This window comes from Desmodus rotundus, chromosome 4 (genome assembly GCF_022682495.2).
Source record: "Desmodus rotundus isolate HL8 chromosome 4, HLdesRot8A.1, whole genome shotgun sequence".
NCBI lineage: Eukaryota > Metazoa > Chordata > Mammalia > Chiroptera > Phyllostomidae > Desmodus > Desmodus rotundus.
Window position 1 is genome coordinate 155159184 of NC_071390.1, and position 15187 is coordinate 155174370.

Below are 15187 nucleotides of genomic sequence, written 5' to 3' on the forward strand. Positions count from 1 at the left end.
GATTGGATGAAAATAATGTACATTATTTGTAAATAACAGAATTGGCATGTAGAAATCCAAAGGAATCTACAAACTGTTGAACCTCAAAGTGAAGTTAACAAAATTGGAAATATAATACACATGCAAAAGATACTTAGAATATAAAACGAAAATAACACAATTTATAATACTATCAGAAAACATCAAGTAATGGAATAAATTTTACGAAAGATGTGTAAGACTTCCACATTTAAAACTACCGTGCAGATATTGCCAAGAAATTATGTAAAATCCAAATGCATGGAGAAATCTACAGTGTTTGTGGACTGGAAGACAACATTTTAAAAATGTCTATAGTCCCATTGTGGTTTCTTTGTGAGCCTTATTCGGTGCAAACTGGGAAGTGCTCTCAGAGGATAAGCTGGATAAATGCGGGGTTAATTTTGTTTTCCTTTGCCTAGTGATTGAATCCCTTCTTGTTTCTTTCTATTTTTAGTTGCTTTCCAATACCTTGAGCAGTTGGTTTCTCTTACTGTATTGTTCACGATAGATGGGTTACTAGCAGTGTACCTAGTCTGCCATAAACTGATCAACTATCACCAGACTGAAGCTCGCCAAATTGGATTTCTTAACAATTCTTCAAACACACACCTTCTCTCTGACCTCGGAGTCTCCACATATGCTCTCCTTTACCTGAAGCAGGCCCTCTTGCTCTTGGACTAATGAGTTTCCAATTACCCTTCATGTCTGTTTAAATATCAGTTGCTCAGTAGTCTTTCCTTACCATTACTTAACTGATCTAGGTTGCTCTTTCCTCTACATATTCCCATAGCACACTGTTTCATTTAGTGTTTATAGGTTCCAGCCTGCTTATAGTTATTTAATACTTTCTTCCTTCTTAGAGGGTAAGCACCATGAAAGCAGAAATTATACTGTAGACTGTGCCTAGCTGATTGGAAAGAATTTGGTAAATATTTGTAGCTTTTAATAAAACCAAAGAGTAAATATTTCGATGATCTTATTACAAATATGGTGAAGGTGATTTATTAAAATCATTGATAAAGAAACCATCAGAGTACAGATATGTGTACAGTTAGGCATCAGCCAATAATTACAGCAAAATTTCTCCCGGGCACGTTGCTATCATTGCCTACTCTGTGTTCAAACTCTGCAGCTCCCTGTGTCCTGCTCTGGAAGACTATCGGAGCGGCCTTTAGGAGGACGTGCTATAACAGCAGCACAAGGAGGCTGCTTGAAAAACAGTAAGTACAGATAAGTCTCCTGGCAGCATTATTGATCATCACCAAGAAATCCATCTGGTAGCATTAATTATTTATCATTAATATCATCAGCTCCAACACAAAAAAAATTTACTGTCAAAGAATGCATACGATCATCTTCTTTCCCACTATCCAGAACGCGGTCCTCCCTTGCAGCTGGGACACACGTGGACATGGGTTGTACACCTGGAGAGTCGAACTAACTCATCAGTAGGGGGACATTGCAATAGGCACCATTAGATGGACTTTGTCTTTTCTTTAGAAAAGCAAACCCATTTAAGGAGTCACTTTTGGGTGTCTTGGAATGGTACTGGGTAATTCCAATTAGAAACCATGATCTAGCACAGGGCTTGGAACATAGCGTTGTTAAATGAACATTTATTTAATAACCCAAATAAAATGGTCACAGTAAAAATTCAAAACAAAGGCAATTATAATAAATGAAGTTTATTGATTAATCCATAAATGTGACCATTTTTAAAAAAGTATAAAGCAAATTATTGCCTCGGTTAGTAAAATGAGCCTCTCCCTGGGCGGAAGCTCGGCCTAACCAGCACAGCTCTTACAGCGCTGAAGACCGTTCTCGTTGCACGCCGTACACTTCAGGGCTTTGAAAGAGTCTGTGAAGCAGTTTCGAAACACTGACATCTTGCTCCCATGGCACACGGAGCACGGATGGAAGCCAAAGCCTCCGCAGGAGGGGCACTCATGTGGATGCTGCACTCTCTGCACAGGGTGGCAGGGGGACAAGAGAGAACAGGAGATGTGTTAGCATGAACAACTCAACCAGCCTTTGTGTCATTCTGTATTATTGATGGTCGTAAAAACAATATTGGCAAAATATAGCTGTGGATTGGAATCACTTATCCATGAATATGTTACTTAGACTCAGGAAAAGCCACCTGAAGTTTCCTTCATTGCCCCATTGATGGCCACGAATAGTAGAAGCTGAATTTATAAAGCTTGGTGCACTTTAGTTTGAAGGGCACACATTTAGAGAGAAACTCATCACATAAAAACACATACATGCAGCCTTAGCTGGTGTGGCTCAGTGAACTGAGTAATGGCCTGTGAACCAAAGCGTTGCCAGTTCAACTCCAGTCAGGGCACATGCCTGGGTTGTGGGCTGGGCCTCCAGTTGGGGCGTGCTAGAGACAACCACATACTGATATTCCTCTCCCTCTCTTTCTCCTTCTCTTCCCCTCTTTCTAAAAATAAATTAGTAAAATATTTTTAAATGGTTAATTTAACTTAAAAAATACATCTTTACAAACCAAATAATTCAGGAGATGATAACTTGCATCAAAGGGAAATACCATAATTTCTAGCATCTCTTAATGGTTTTATGTCTTTGTTGAGAGAATGGTATCAATAGTAGTGAGTTTAGAATATCAGTATAGGAGCCAATACCAACTGGAGAGCCAATGTTACACTGTACATTTGAATACATTTTGTTTTTAAAAAGCACTTGCAAATGCAGTAATATATGTAGAAACCTCCCTCACCCCTCCCTGCACATACACAGACACCCTGGCACGGCAGATTATTCAAGCGACTTTTACCTCATTTTATATTTGAAGAAACAGGCATAAAAATCTTAAGACATTTACCTAAGTCTGTAAAACTTCACACAGTGGCTATCAGCCTTTCTACTTGAAGTAAAGGTAGAGAAGCTTGATAGTAAAATGAAAATAAGTAGGCAGTGCGTTGAGGATAATATTTTGAAAATTATCCATACACATTTCTATTTGCTTTTTTTGAGCTGTGACCTTTGCTAGAGTTCACCAGTGGCATCCGTCAGCTGAGGACAGAATAGGAGCCAGTATAAAATGAAAACAAAAGCAAAAACAAAACTGAGTTAATCCAAGCTTCTGATTTGCAAGGTAGGAGTTTGCAGCAATGTTTGAAAATGTATCTTGGAAACAAGAATAATGGCTGAAATAAAGGTGGGAAGTGTGAACCTACACACACACACAGACAAACCTACCGGGCACACTTACACAGGCTACAGCTTTTCTCTGGAGGGTCACAACTGCACATATGAAAGTCTCAGAAATACATGACTGAAAGGAACCTGCTTAACTTTGTTGAGCCCACTATTTCCCAAGCACAAACAACTTTACAAACCCTTTCCCACAGAACAAAGGTAATGGTCTCATACTACCTTGTGGAATGTACTTTGGGAAATGAACTTGAAGAACATGGTTGCCTTAAAATGTTTATATGCCCAGACCACTTTTCAGATGTGCATTTTCTGTACGTAGCAAGATTCGTAGGCAATTGCAGTTTGATTTAGCTATTGTATCAAGACGGCACAAACCCATGTAAGAGCTCATGTTTAGTGGTACAGAGTTACTTTGATGTAATGACTGCCAATTGGAATGACACAAGGAAGGAACTTCATCAAGTTTGTAGAGATTCAAAGCTCTTCCAAGAAGTTTGAGTGTGTGTAGCAATTCAGTTACTTTGTAGGTGGGTTATTGTCATTTATTTGTCCAAGAATCAGCAAAAAAAAAATTGACCAAAAATGGACTAAAATATTGCATGAAATTAAGATGTTTAAGGTAAACAGATCCTTGACATTCACTAGACCTATGCCAGAACATTACAAGGTCTGTCCAGAAAAAATCCAGCCATTGTTAATATAATGGAAAACTGTAATAACATAATCAATAAAAAAGAAAGAAAATGGTTTGCATGACTTTGATGTATCCAGGCAGCCAAGGAGAGTGGACTGGAATGCACATGTGCGAACAACGTCGACTTCACTGTGCTAACCTGTGGGATCGGTAGACGACATTGAGTGAGCATGTGCGCTGTGTGGCCATCACATCCAAAATGACTGAGTAGGCTGATGAATCTGCATCAAACTTCATGTTAAGCTTGAAATTCCTTGGCAGAAACTATTCAGATGCTTCAGAAGGCCACAGCTATGGGCAACTCGTGATTGGCAGCTTTATCACAACAACACACCCACTCATGCATCACAGTCCATGCAAAGTTTTTTGGAGAAACATCAAATTACCCAGGTGACTCAGCCCCCCTACAGCCCAGACTTGGTGCCCTGCAACGCACTTCGGGCTTTTCCCCAAACTAAAATCACCTTTGAATATGAAGAGATTTCAGACCATTAATGAGATTCAGGAAAATATGACAGGGCAGCTGATGGCGACTGGGAGAATTGTGTGAGATCCCAAGGTGCCTACTTTGAAGGGGACTAAGACGTCATTCTCCTATATACAGTGTTTCTTGTATCTTGCATCTTCTTCAATAAATGTCTCTATTTTTCATATTACATGGCTGGATACTTTCTGTATACCTTTCAAAAGTGATTTTGGTTTGGGGAGGAGCCAGGAGTCAGAGGGCACCAAATCTAGGCTGTAGGGGATACTGGGTCACCTGCATTATGTGACGTTTCACGAAAAAACTGCACAAGACTTGATGCATGAGCGGACATGTTGTTGTGATGAAGCTGCCAATCACCAGTTGCCCACAGCTGCGGCCTTCTGAAGCATTCGAACAGTTTCCATGGAGGAATGTTCAAGCTTAACACAAAATTTGATGCAGATTCATTGCTCTACTTGCTCAGTCATTTTGAATGGGATGGCCACACAGTACAAATGCTCACTCAGTGGCGTCTACCAAACCCACTGACTAGTACAGTGAAGTCATCATTGTTCACACATGCGCATTCCAGTCCACTCTCCTTGGCTGCCAGGTTACATTGATGTTGTGCAAACTATTTTCTTTATATTAACAATGGTTGGACTTTTGCCGGACAGACCACATATATTAAAAGTATTTAATGATGTACAGCAAGAGCACCAACTAGCGAGAGCAGATGCCAGTTGGCCTAGGTCCCAGGGAAAGAATCTGCAGGACCACAGAACCCAAGATTTCACCCGTGGGTGCTGCATTGTGAATGCTCTGGGTTCCAAGTGACATAGCACTTTCAGATTTTGCAACTATACTTTGGGATGCCTGGTTATACTGAGTTTTAAATAGACAACAAATAATATTTCACACAGGTGTGTGCCAAATATCTCATGGGACACACTTTGACTAAAGAAATTATTAATAATTTGTCTGAGGTTTAAATGTAAGTGTGAATGCCATATTTTAAATGGCAAGCCTTCTAGGGGAGTTGCCAGCAGAAAAGAGGAGATGCTTGGGTGTCTGGGGCAACAGATATTTACTAAGTTCACTGTCTTAACAACCAGTGCAAACATGTTTCAGTATGTTTAAAAACTAGTACATCTGCATCAGTGCACACTAGCCAACTAGTAACTCCTGCTATAACCCAAGACATTCTTCAATAGTATGCAGTTTTGCCACAAAATGTTTGTGATGAAAAGCAAAGAACAGCAAAGCTGAAGTGAATGGAATGCCAGGCAGCTTCCTAGCTCACTCACTATGTCACGCACTCCAAACACCAGGCTCACAGTGCACAATTCGAACTGGTAACTCAACAAGAATAATATGTTATAGCATGGGCCTGCAGCTGATGAACATGACTTTCAAAGGGCCAAAGTGTCATATGTTAAATCCACTGCTGTTTCTTAGTAGTATATTCATAAGTCAGATCAAATAAATTTCCTAAAATAAAATTAATATATAAATACTAAAAGCTAAATTGTCATTTTAAAGGGAATCACAAATAAGGACCATGGCTATCTTAAAACAATGTTATCGGAATCCATGGCACGCTATTATGAGATCTGTCTTTTACTTTAAGGTTGTTGGGAGGATTTGATGAGTTAATTCATGAAAAAATGAATAGAATATGCCTGGTACATAGTAACCTTTCAATAAAGTTAGTCATTGTCAGCCATTATTTCATTAATAAATACTTATTTGAAGAGATTTTTACTAACTGCTGCCTCAAGCTAAACTGCTTGTGGTCACAAGATACAATTATTTTCTGTAACATTCTTAAAATCATTTTATTTAAATATCTTCTATACATAGTCTTTTGGTTTAAGGTCTTAAGGAAGAGTAAATGTAGTTCAATTCATGTGTGAATTTTGATGTCTTGGAGCACAGTGTTGGAAAGATTATGAAGCCACTTCCATTCCTAAGAAAAACTCACTGGTTTGGCCATAAACTTGGAAAGGATGGCTTCCTTAGCCTGCAGAGTCATACCAGCCTCATTTTACAAATGAGGAGACAAAGCCTCCGAATCAGTCTTAGGAGAATGTTCAGGTTGCCAGGGAGTTAGAAAACTGAAAATCAAACTCTCTTCAAGAGCAAACTTCGTTGTCTTTTCTCTTTCACCATAGTTTCAAGCTTTATTTATTTCAATTTTTCCCAAATTATATATTACATAGGATTCCCAAAGGTAAAACAGTTAAGCAAACATGTGCTCTGACTAAAGAAAAAGTGGGGTGGGGTGGGAGTAGGCCTTGAGGCCCCTAAGCTCTCCCGGGACTCAATCGGCCTCCAGGAATCCTGTTCCTGTTAAGTCATCCCGTGCAATCTACTCCGTTTGACCCTCTAATAAAAATAAACAATCATTCACTCCTAGACATCTCCTTCAAAGAGCACTTGTGTTACACTGGAACTCTGGTTCCACCTTAAAAAGTTCTTTATAAAGATAAAAAGCTGGTTTATGATAGAAGCTCCTGTGTCCTAAGTCTGGCACTTCCACAGACAGTGTTGCCCTCAGGGCAAAATGGAAAAGGAGAGAAGGAATTCCCCCAAATTTAGGCAGTGTCCTAGCTTTGAGGAAGGAGGAGTAACTAAAGTTAACAATAACCATTATTATTAGCAACAAAACAGACTTCCACTTTCAAAGAAGAGGTCTACTACAGGACTTTGACCATCAAGCCACTAAGGAATCTAGGGAGCTCTCCAGTGTTCCAATGTGTAACAAAGTGAGAGCCCATGCTGACTTAGCTGAGAACAGCATTCAGTGGAGAATCTGCAGAATGTCACTCCTCTCAACAGTGGTTTGGGTAGAAGTACGCCCCTTTGGTGTACAAGTCCAAAAAAAATAAAGAGTGAAGAATTATCATCCTTTCATCTCTTTCTGTTCACATATTCTTGGTGAAGGACTTAAAAAAATAGATATTCAGCAAGTGAGACGTATTCATTCATCCCACAAATATTTTGTGGGTGCCCACCTGCCAGGCACTAAGGCATTGGGGATACAGCAATGGACCAGACACTTCCTTTTCTCTTAAATAGAGCTCTTAGCTCCAATCATAGATCTTTGTGGAGGTCCACTCCATACTGCAGTCATCTAGTTGAAGCAACAGGAACTCCCAAACCTCTAACAGGGAAGAGGATACAAGGGTGGATTTCATAAATGATATTTAAATGGACTTCTTTTGTAGCAAAAACTCAAATTTTGTAAATATAAAGTTTTTGCTGTTATCTAATATAGGAATAAGATGCTAAAATCAATAATCTTCAATGTCTTTTTCAAGATCAGGAAATAAATGCACTTCCTACTCTATCTCAGATCATCTAATCTCTCCAGAAGAGCTTGATAGTCCCTTAAGTACTCTACCAAAGAGGAAGCAATTTATCTGAGTCTCTGTGACCACAAACCTTATCATACAGATTGCGTGTGATGCAGACTTCATCCGTGTCACACATTGTCAAAGAGTGCATGCTCAACATATGAGCTCTCTGCATGATTCAGCTTTGTCTATGTATTTTGCTTTAAACTGTGTTCAATAATTTAATTCAGCAAATGCTTGCTGAGTGCCTAATAAACACCTTTCTGTCTGACCAAACTGCTAATCATAATCATACCTGATAGAGTTTCTAGCATCCTCAATTTGCAGAGTTGGGAAAGAAGCCACTGAACAAAAGGCAGACACAGGGGATATTTGTAGCTTGTGATACTAAGTGGATAAGCCTGAATGTGAAAGTCTGGTTCTTGGACCCAATGGGATATACTGCCACAAATCTACTTAAAAACATGTCCAGATTTCAGAGAGAGGCAGGCTGAGCACACGGCCTGGTTTCCCCAGTGAGCGGGCAGGTGGTGCTGTGAGGTTGCAGTCTCAGAACAGGCAGTGGCCATTTTCCCACTGAGAAGGGCCGTCTTCCAGACCGGCGCGTCTCCTGGGAGGCTCGGGACAGGCTCTGACAGCTGCAGCGCCTTGTACAGACAGCCTGGGCCGTTTCCAGCATCCTCAGTGTGTTGCTGGGCCTCTTACCTCTGTTCTACATGAACAACAAATGAGCAGTCACCAGCCCCCAGGGAAGAATTAGGCTTTACAAGAAAAAAAAGTGCAGAAAATGTACACTATGTTGGCAACCTCACTAGAAATGACAACAAAATGTTTGCTCATATCATTAAAAACTATAGCAAGGCAAATGCCTGCTTAGATCTCTACCAACTTGGGCTTTAGAACTGTAATCCAGTATCTGCCGCGACAAGGTATTTGCCAATATGCCCTAGGCTCGATTGCTTTCTCTGTCTGGACACCTGCAAGACCAGCTATCCATCTTGGTTATCGCTGTTGGGGAACTCTTTCCCACCTCCCTGCTTCTAATCTTTAGCTTTCCTATTAGTATAAATCAATACATAAATATAACAATAAATATTTTTACCAAAAATGGTATTGTATTTATTCATTTTTTTTACCCAAGCATTCCCCTACATAAAATAATGATTTTTTTGTCCTCTTTTCATTAAGTAACTGCTTTTCCTTCTCAAAAACACCTTGGATGAAAAAGGATTCAACTCAAAAATATTTACTGTGTGCCCATTATTTTCCAGTTCCTGCTCTAGGCCCTAGAGGTGAAGAATAAAACAAAACAGACCAGAATCTGGGTCCACATGAGCCTCATATTCTCTCAGGAGGATGCCCTGTGAACTGTCTCAGGTGCAGAGCCTCCACTGGTATGCTTGGCTTTACTGCACCCAAGTCTCATACCAGCTATCACCATATCTCACTTCCTTCTGTTGCCTTAGCCAGCTCCTCTTGTAAGAGGCCACTGACAACCTTCATCAAATCCATACGATCTCATCTTTAACTGGAACCTAATCAACAAAACAAGCAAGCAAGCAAAATAGAATCAGAGACATTGAAATTAAGAACAATCTGACAGTAACCAGAGGGGAGGTGGGAGGAGATAATGAGGGGAAAAGGGGAAGGGTTTTCAGAAACAACTATAAAGGACACATGGACAAAACCAAAGGGGGTGGAAGCAGGGGAGGGAGGTGGGTTTGGCTGGGGTGGGGGGCCTACATGACACTTCATTTGATAGTGATGACAGCATAGATTCATGGTTAAGATCATGGGCTTTGGAGTCAGGTATGAATCAAATGGTATTGTGAGGTCTTGTGCAAGTGAATGAATCCTCTGTGACTCCATTACTTTGTCTGTAAAAATGGGGAAACTGGAACCCACCTTGTGAAGTTGTTATGAGGTTTCAGACACTTAATACATAAAATACCAATAATATTACTTGCTACATAGTAAAGATGCCAGTGTTTCCTGCCTCATGAATGTTTAATTCCTGCCAACCAGAAGAACAGAATGGGTTTGGGTTGAAGCTTGCATCCCCTATCCACTTTTTTTGGCTCTTCCAAATGATTGTCCAGACTCAGTATCTTTATTTGGGTTAGTTTGCCTCAAATCCCAGCCCCCTTCCCAGGCATAGTTCAGGGCTTTCATGGATGGCTTCAAATTCTCTCCCAGCTTGTTACATGGGCAAAACAACCCAACAGAGTCATAGTACTTTACAACTACTGCAGCATTAGGAGCCAGCACCATACTATTAGTTTCAACACTAAGAATAGTCTTAAGTGTCTGTGCCTTGTTTATGATATCAGTAGCATGGAGGCAGACTTAATGAAGAAAACAAAATCTTATTTCCAAATGTGTTTGAGCTGAGAGAGGGGAGGGGGAGAGGTTACGTTAATATAGCTTGGTGGTGTTAATAAAGTTGCAGAATTAAACAATTATAGACTCAAAGGAATAAATGCCCAAAGATAGTTAAGTCAATGATCAATCTTTAAGAAAGTAATGAGGAAGATTCACCCTATCAAAATTTAAAACTCGTTATTAAAGCACAAAAATAAAAAGGGTGTGGTACTGGCACAACAAGAAACAAATAGATTAGGGGAACTTACTACAGAGCTCAGACAAAGACCCAGGTATATATGGGGATTTACTATAATATGAAATTGACGTAACAAAGCAATAATTTAGTAGATGATGTTGGGAAGCTGGCTCAACATATGTAAGAAAATGGAATTGGGTTTTAAATGAATTAAACACCTAGATGTGAAAAATTATAGAGTTAATAAAAGAAAATGTGGGACAATATCTTCTGACCTTGAGATGGAAGGGCATTTATAAATAAAAATTCAAAAGCACAAAACATAAAGAAAAATGATGGTTTTGATTATACTAGAGAATTTCTGTTGAATAAACAACACCATGAAAGAAGATGAAAGAAGGGGAGGAAACTGCAATGACTAAAATCAACCAAAATTAACATCTAGATTATAGAAGGACCTTCTGAAAATCAACCCCAAAAAGGGCAAATTCAAGACATTTAATGGCAAAGTGTAAGAACATACAATTTACAGAAGAAGAAATGGTAAAAACCTAAAAAGCCTATAATGAAGTGTCCAAACTCAGTGATAATCAAAAAAATGTAAGTTAAAAAAAGTAAAGCAACGTACCTCTACACTTAATACCTTGGCAAAAACTAGACAACTGTAAATTAGAGAACAAGGTAAAATAATCGTCAGGAATGTGGTAACGTACAAAACCTCTTTCTCTGTGGGAGGGGAGTGTGGAATGGTGTGACCATTCTGGAATGCCCTCTGGCACTTCTGGGAAAACTAAGTGTTTGCATAAGCTCTGATCCAGCAATTCTACTCCCAGGGAGATCCAGAGGGAACATGTTCAAGTGTGTTCCTTACAGTACGTTTTATTTGATAGAAGAAGTTGGAGGACATCTGCATGGCCATAGTAGAAAAGAAAGATTAAAAAAAAAAGATTAAAGTAGATTAAAAAAAAAACGGTGGGCAGGTTTCATGGAGTCACACAGTCCAAACCAGAAGGCACTAGTCACATGTGGCTACTTGAATTTAAATTTAAATCAAGAAAAAATTAATAAAATTAACAATTCAGGTCCTTAGTCACACCAGCCATACTTCAAGTGCTCAGTAGTCACTTGTACCCAGCAGCTACTATTTTGGATAGTATAGATAGAAACGTTTCATCATTGAAGAAAGTTCTGTTGAAAAGCACTGTCACAAAGCACTCTGCAACAGTTAGAAGAAATAGATTAAAGGTTCACATGGCAATATAGATGGTATCTAAAAACACAATGCCTGGAGAAAAAATATGAAACAAAATTAGATATATTTCAAAGCAAAATAGTACATAAATTAAAAATGTACTCAGAAAAAAATAAATATGCATTAACCAACTTCACTCACTTAAATAAAAAATACATGGTAACCCAAATTGATGGTTTCATGGGGTTGGAGTAGGGTATAGGTACAACAAGAAAGAAATAAACTCCGTCCACATACATTTTCGAGCTGAAAGGAGTCTTCGACTATCAAGTACACATCATTGCATTTGTCCTTGTGGGCATGGGCAATATGAATAAAACATGATGCCTAAAACCAAGAAGTATATAGTCATCTGGGACATGAATCAAATATCCAAAGAAAAGCAATACAAAAGTCAAAATAATTTGATAAGCACCCAACACAAAGATGGTTACAGGAATTCAAAGGTGGGAGAGATCAGGAATGACTTGGGGGAGAAGTGCTGTTGCAGGTGGGCCTCGAGGAAGGTGGAGGGGGGAGGAATAAGAAGAACAGCATTCTAGGAAGATGGAACAGCTTGCACCAAGGAATGGTAGTAATAAGCCACAAAAACGTTCTGTCTCTCAGCTGACGTGGAAGGATTGGTAGACAATCAAAAACAAGGTCTGCAAAGGAGACCAGCACGGCAAGCAGGTAGGGGGATGTACGCCAGATCCCAGGTAAGCAGACTGCCCAGTCCCCCCGGGGAAGTCCTGGTTCATGTTTGCTGTCCCAGAGTGATGATGAATGCATCCTTGCACTCTCAAAGTATCCCAGTTTGCACGATAAAATATTTGATCTTCCTTCCTACGGAGGAAACTAGGTTTAGCGGAGAGGTATTGAGGGCTTTCTGCTTGCATATTGATTTGATACATTGAATATTTGAATGAGTATTTCTCTGATGCTGAAATAATCAGTACAGGAACAAAATTTAAATGTGCACTGTCATAGAAATACATTTTCTGTAATCTTTAGAAATGATGACCTGGTCCATGAGAAAAATAAAATAATTCTAAGTGAAAAAGTTTACATGTGCTTCAAGACAACCATCTGGTTGGAAACACCTCACCAACACCATCTCTATTACAGAGAATTTGGCTCTGATAAAGCTGACTAGAATTTTCACCTATAATTTATACTACGGGGTTGTTAGAAGCTAACACTGAAGTCACTAGCTGGAGCAAACTTAATAGCAGGTGACATCAAATTAAAACTGCCACACGTATCCTGTTACATATTTGTAAACACATGTGAAAATTTAATTAGGAAAACTCAGGTATGATCAGAATGTGTTTAACATTTTGATTACCAAAAATAAGTTGCCAAAAGCACAATTACCTCAATTTTGGTTAAGAGGTCTTGCAGTTCTCCTGATTCATTCATTGACAAAATTTTCTCAGCACCCTATTAACAAGAGAGGGTAGGGGGGGAAAGAAAATCCATTTTGTTAGTATTGGAAAAAACAAAGATCTAGCCAGGAAAATTTAACCTACAAAACATCGAACATGATTCTTCCCATCAGATCCAAGTAAGTTTACAACCGGGAGGCCAAAGAAGAGAAGAAATTTCTCCTTCCTTTCACGTATTCTCCCATCCAGTAAGGCTCACTGGGGCCGAGAGGAGGACCGCCAGGCGGGGGCAAGCACTGGAAAGCCCACAGCTTTCGGAGTAAGTCCAGACAGGAAAGGCTCCAGCACAGCCTCAGGAGTTGTTCAGGGGGCCTGAAGCTGGCCGTGCCACTCGGGAAAGGAAGACTTTGAGCAAACTCCCAACCTGGGCTGCCCCTGCCCATTCTAAGCAGTCCTGGAGATGGGCTTCCTTAGTCACACATGTACAGAGAACAGTAGTTAAAACAATAAAATGAGTAACCACCAGCACTAAGCACATTCTCTGAGCTAGGCATCCAACATTGTCTAATTTGATGTAGTTGACTCTATTAATAGCACAAATAGAGCCTCGGTGAGTGAGATTAAATAAGTTCTAGTTTACCCAGAAAGGAAGCAGAGTGAGAATGGAACACAGGCAGGGGACTGGCTCCAGAACCAATGTTTTTAACTTCTAAAGCCTCACTGTGACAGTGAGGTGGGGGCCATGTATGCACTTTCCCCCAAACTCGCCGTGTCTCTTCTCACTGCCGATTTCCCTTTCCTCTCCAGTGTCCTCTTACGTTCCCCCACTCCGACACATGGTAACAGAGGTGGAAGAAAGCACACTTGGGGTAATTATTTCTAATCAAAGGCGGAGACCACATCTGACTCGTTCACATCCTATCTCCAGCACAGAATGTCGAGCCCCCTGTGGATTAATCAACAAGACAGAGTGAAACGTCACCACACAACACAGACTTCCGCACGCCTGTTTGTGCTGGACAGGGTAGAAAACAGAGTCACTTCTAAATAAAATGGCCCTAGTTCTTAAGGACATTACAATACACCGTTATGGAAACCCAAGATGAAGTGGCTCACAGGGTGGAATGGAAAATAAGTGCCAAAAAAATGATGCAGAAAAGGGGCGAGCTGGGCAATCACAACAGGAGAAATGACAGTTCTGCTTATTGAGGGCAGAGAAGGATTTCTGGAGTTGGTGGCATTTGATCTGGACCTTGAAGCTGGGTGAGGTTTCTAAGATAAGCTAAAGCCAGGGGTGTCCGATCTGCAGCCCGCGGACCACTGGCAGCTCAGGATGGCTATGAATGAGGCCCAACACAAAATCGTAATGTACTTAAAACATTATGAGATTTTTTCTGTAATCATGTGTTGCAATGTATTTAATGTGTGGCCCAAGACAACTCCTTCTTCTAGTGTGGCCCAGAGACGCCAAAAGGTTGGACACCCCTGGTGGGTGTAATTCCTGTATAGGAAGGACCCTGTCGTTCTGGTTTCACTGCAGCTCAGTTCATCTTACATAATTCATGCCATCTTAATCACCCTCAGGAACGTCAACTTGATATATTAAAAAGCACTATGAGTAAATGCACAGGGCTACAGAGAATATATGTAGCTCTACGAGGCTGGTAATGTTCTTTTATTTGTGGGTAGTTTTGCCAGGAATAGAGATGTGACAACCCTAAAGTGAGAACAAAGGTAACAAAAGCACCAAAATAAAACATTAAAGTCTAAAACATCATAGTATCTGGTAATGTTTTCCTGTTGCTACATCTTATTTCTTTTAAGAGTTAGCTAAGCTAAAATGGGAAAAGCCTCTGGGGAATTCGGTACAAAAACCAAAGCAGTAAGGAAGCAATATACGAGTCATTTTTCTTCAATGAAAGAAAACGCACCGCAGTAACTCTAAGCAAAATGAATGTGCCAGAGAAGCTCTCACACACCTGCTTCGCAGCTCCCACCTTAGCAGTCAGCGTGCTTCAGCTCGCTGTGCAAAATGCAGCGCACAGGCCGGAAAAGGACTGTCTCATTAGCCTGAAACCTGCGGAACGTGCTCGGCCTCAGTCCAATGATTCCAGCGCCGTCTTTATCACGGAAGTAGATTCCATGTTGCAGATGAAATGCAGGCTTTGCCCATTTCAGACAATGCACTTAAGGGCATGATAATCATTGTTCTTCAAGACAGCCAGGGTGTCTAGTGCACAGGCGGTGTGCCAAGTGCAGAAGGTGGGAAGAACTTTGCTCTGTGA

General features: G+C 40.3%; 1 protein-coding gene across 1 annotated transcript in view; it reads right to left on the reverse strand.

Moving 5' to 3' along the window:
• Nucleotides 1–1736: 1736 nt before the first annotated feature.
• GRXCR1 (glutaredoxin and cysteine rich domain containing 1) overlaps nucleotides 1737–15187 on the reverse strand; it is a 100340-nt gene continuing 86889 nt past the window's right edge. Inside the window, exons 3-4 of the mRNA XM_024573507.3 lie at nucleotides 12892–12957; nucleotides 1737–1985 (exon numbers count right to left, since the gene is read on the reverse strand). Coding sequence (XP_024429275.1) covers nucleotides 1806–1985; nucleotides 12892–12957 — 246 coding nt within the window. The 3' untranslated portion in view covers nucleotides 1737–1805. The remainder of the gene's footprint in view (nucleotides 1986–12891; nucleotides 12958–15187) is intronic.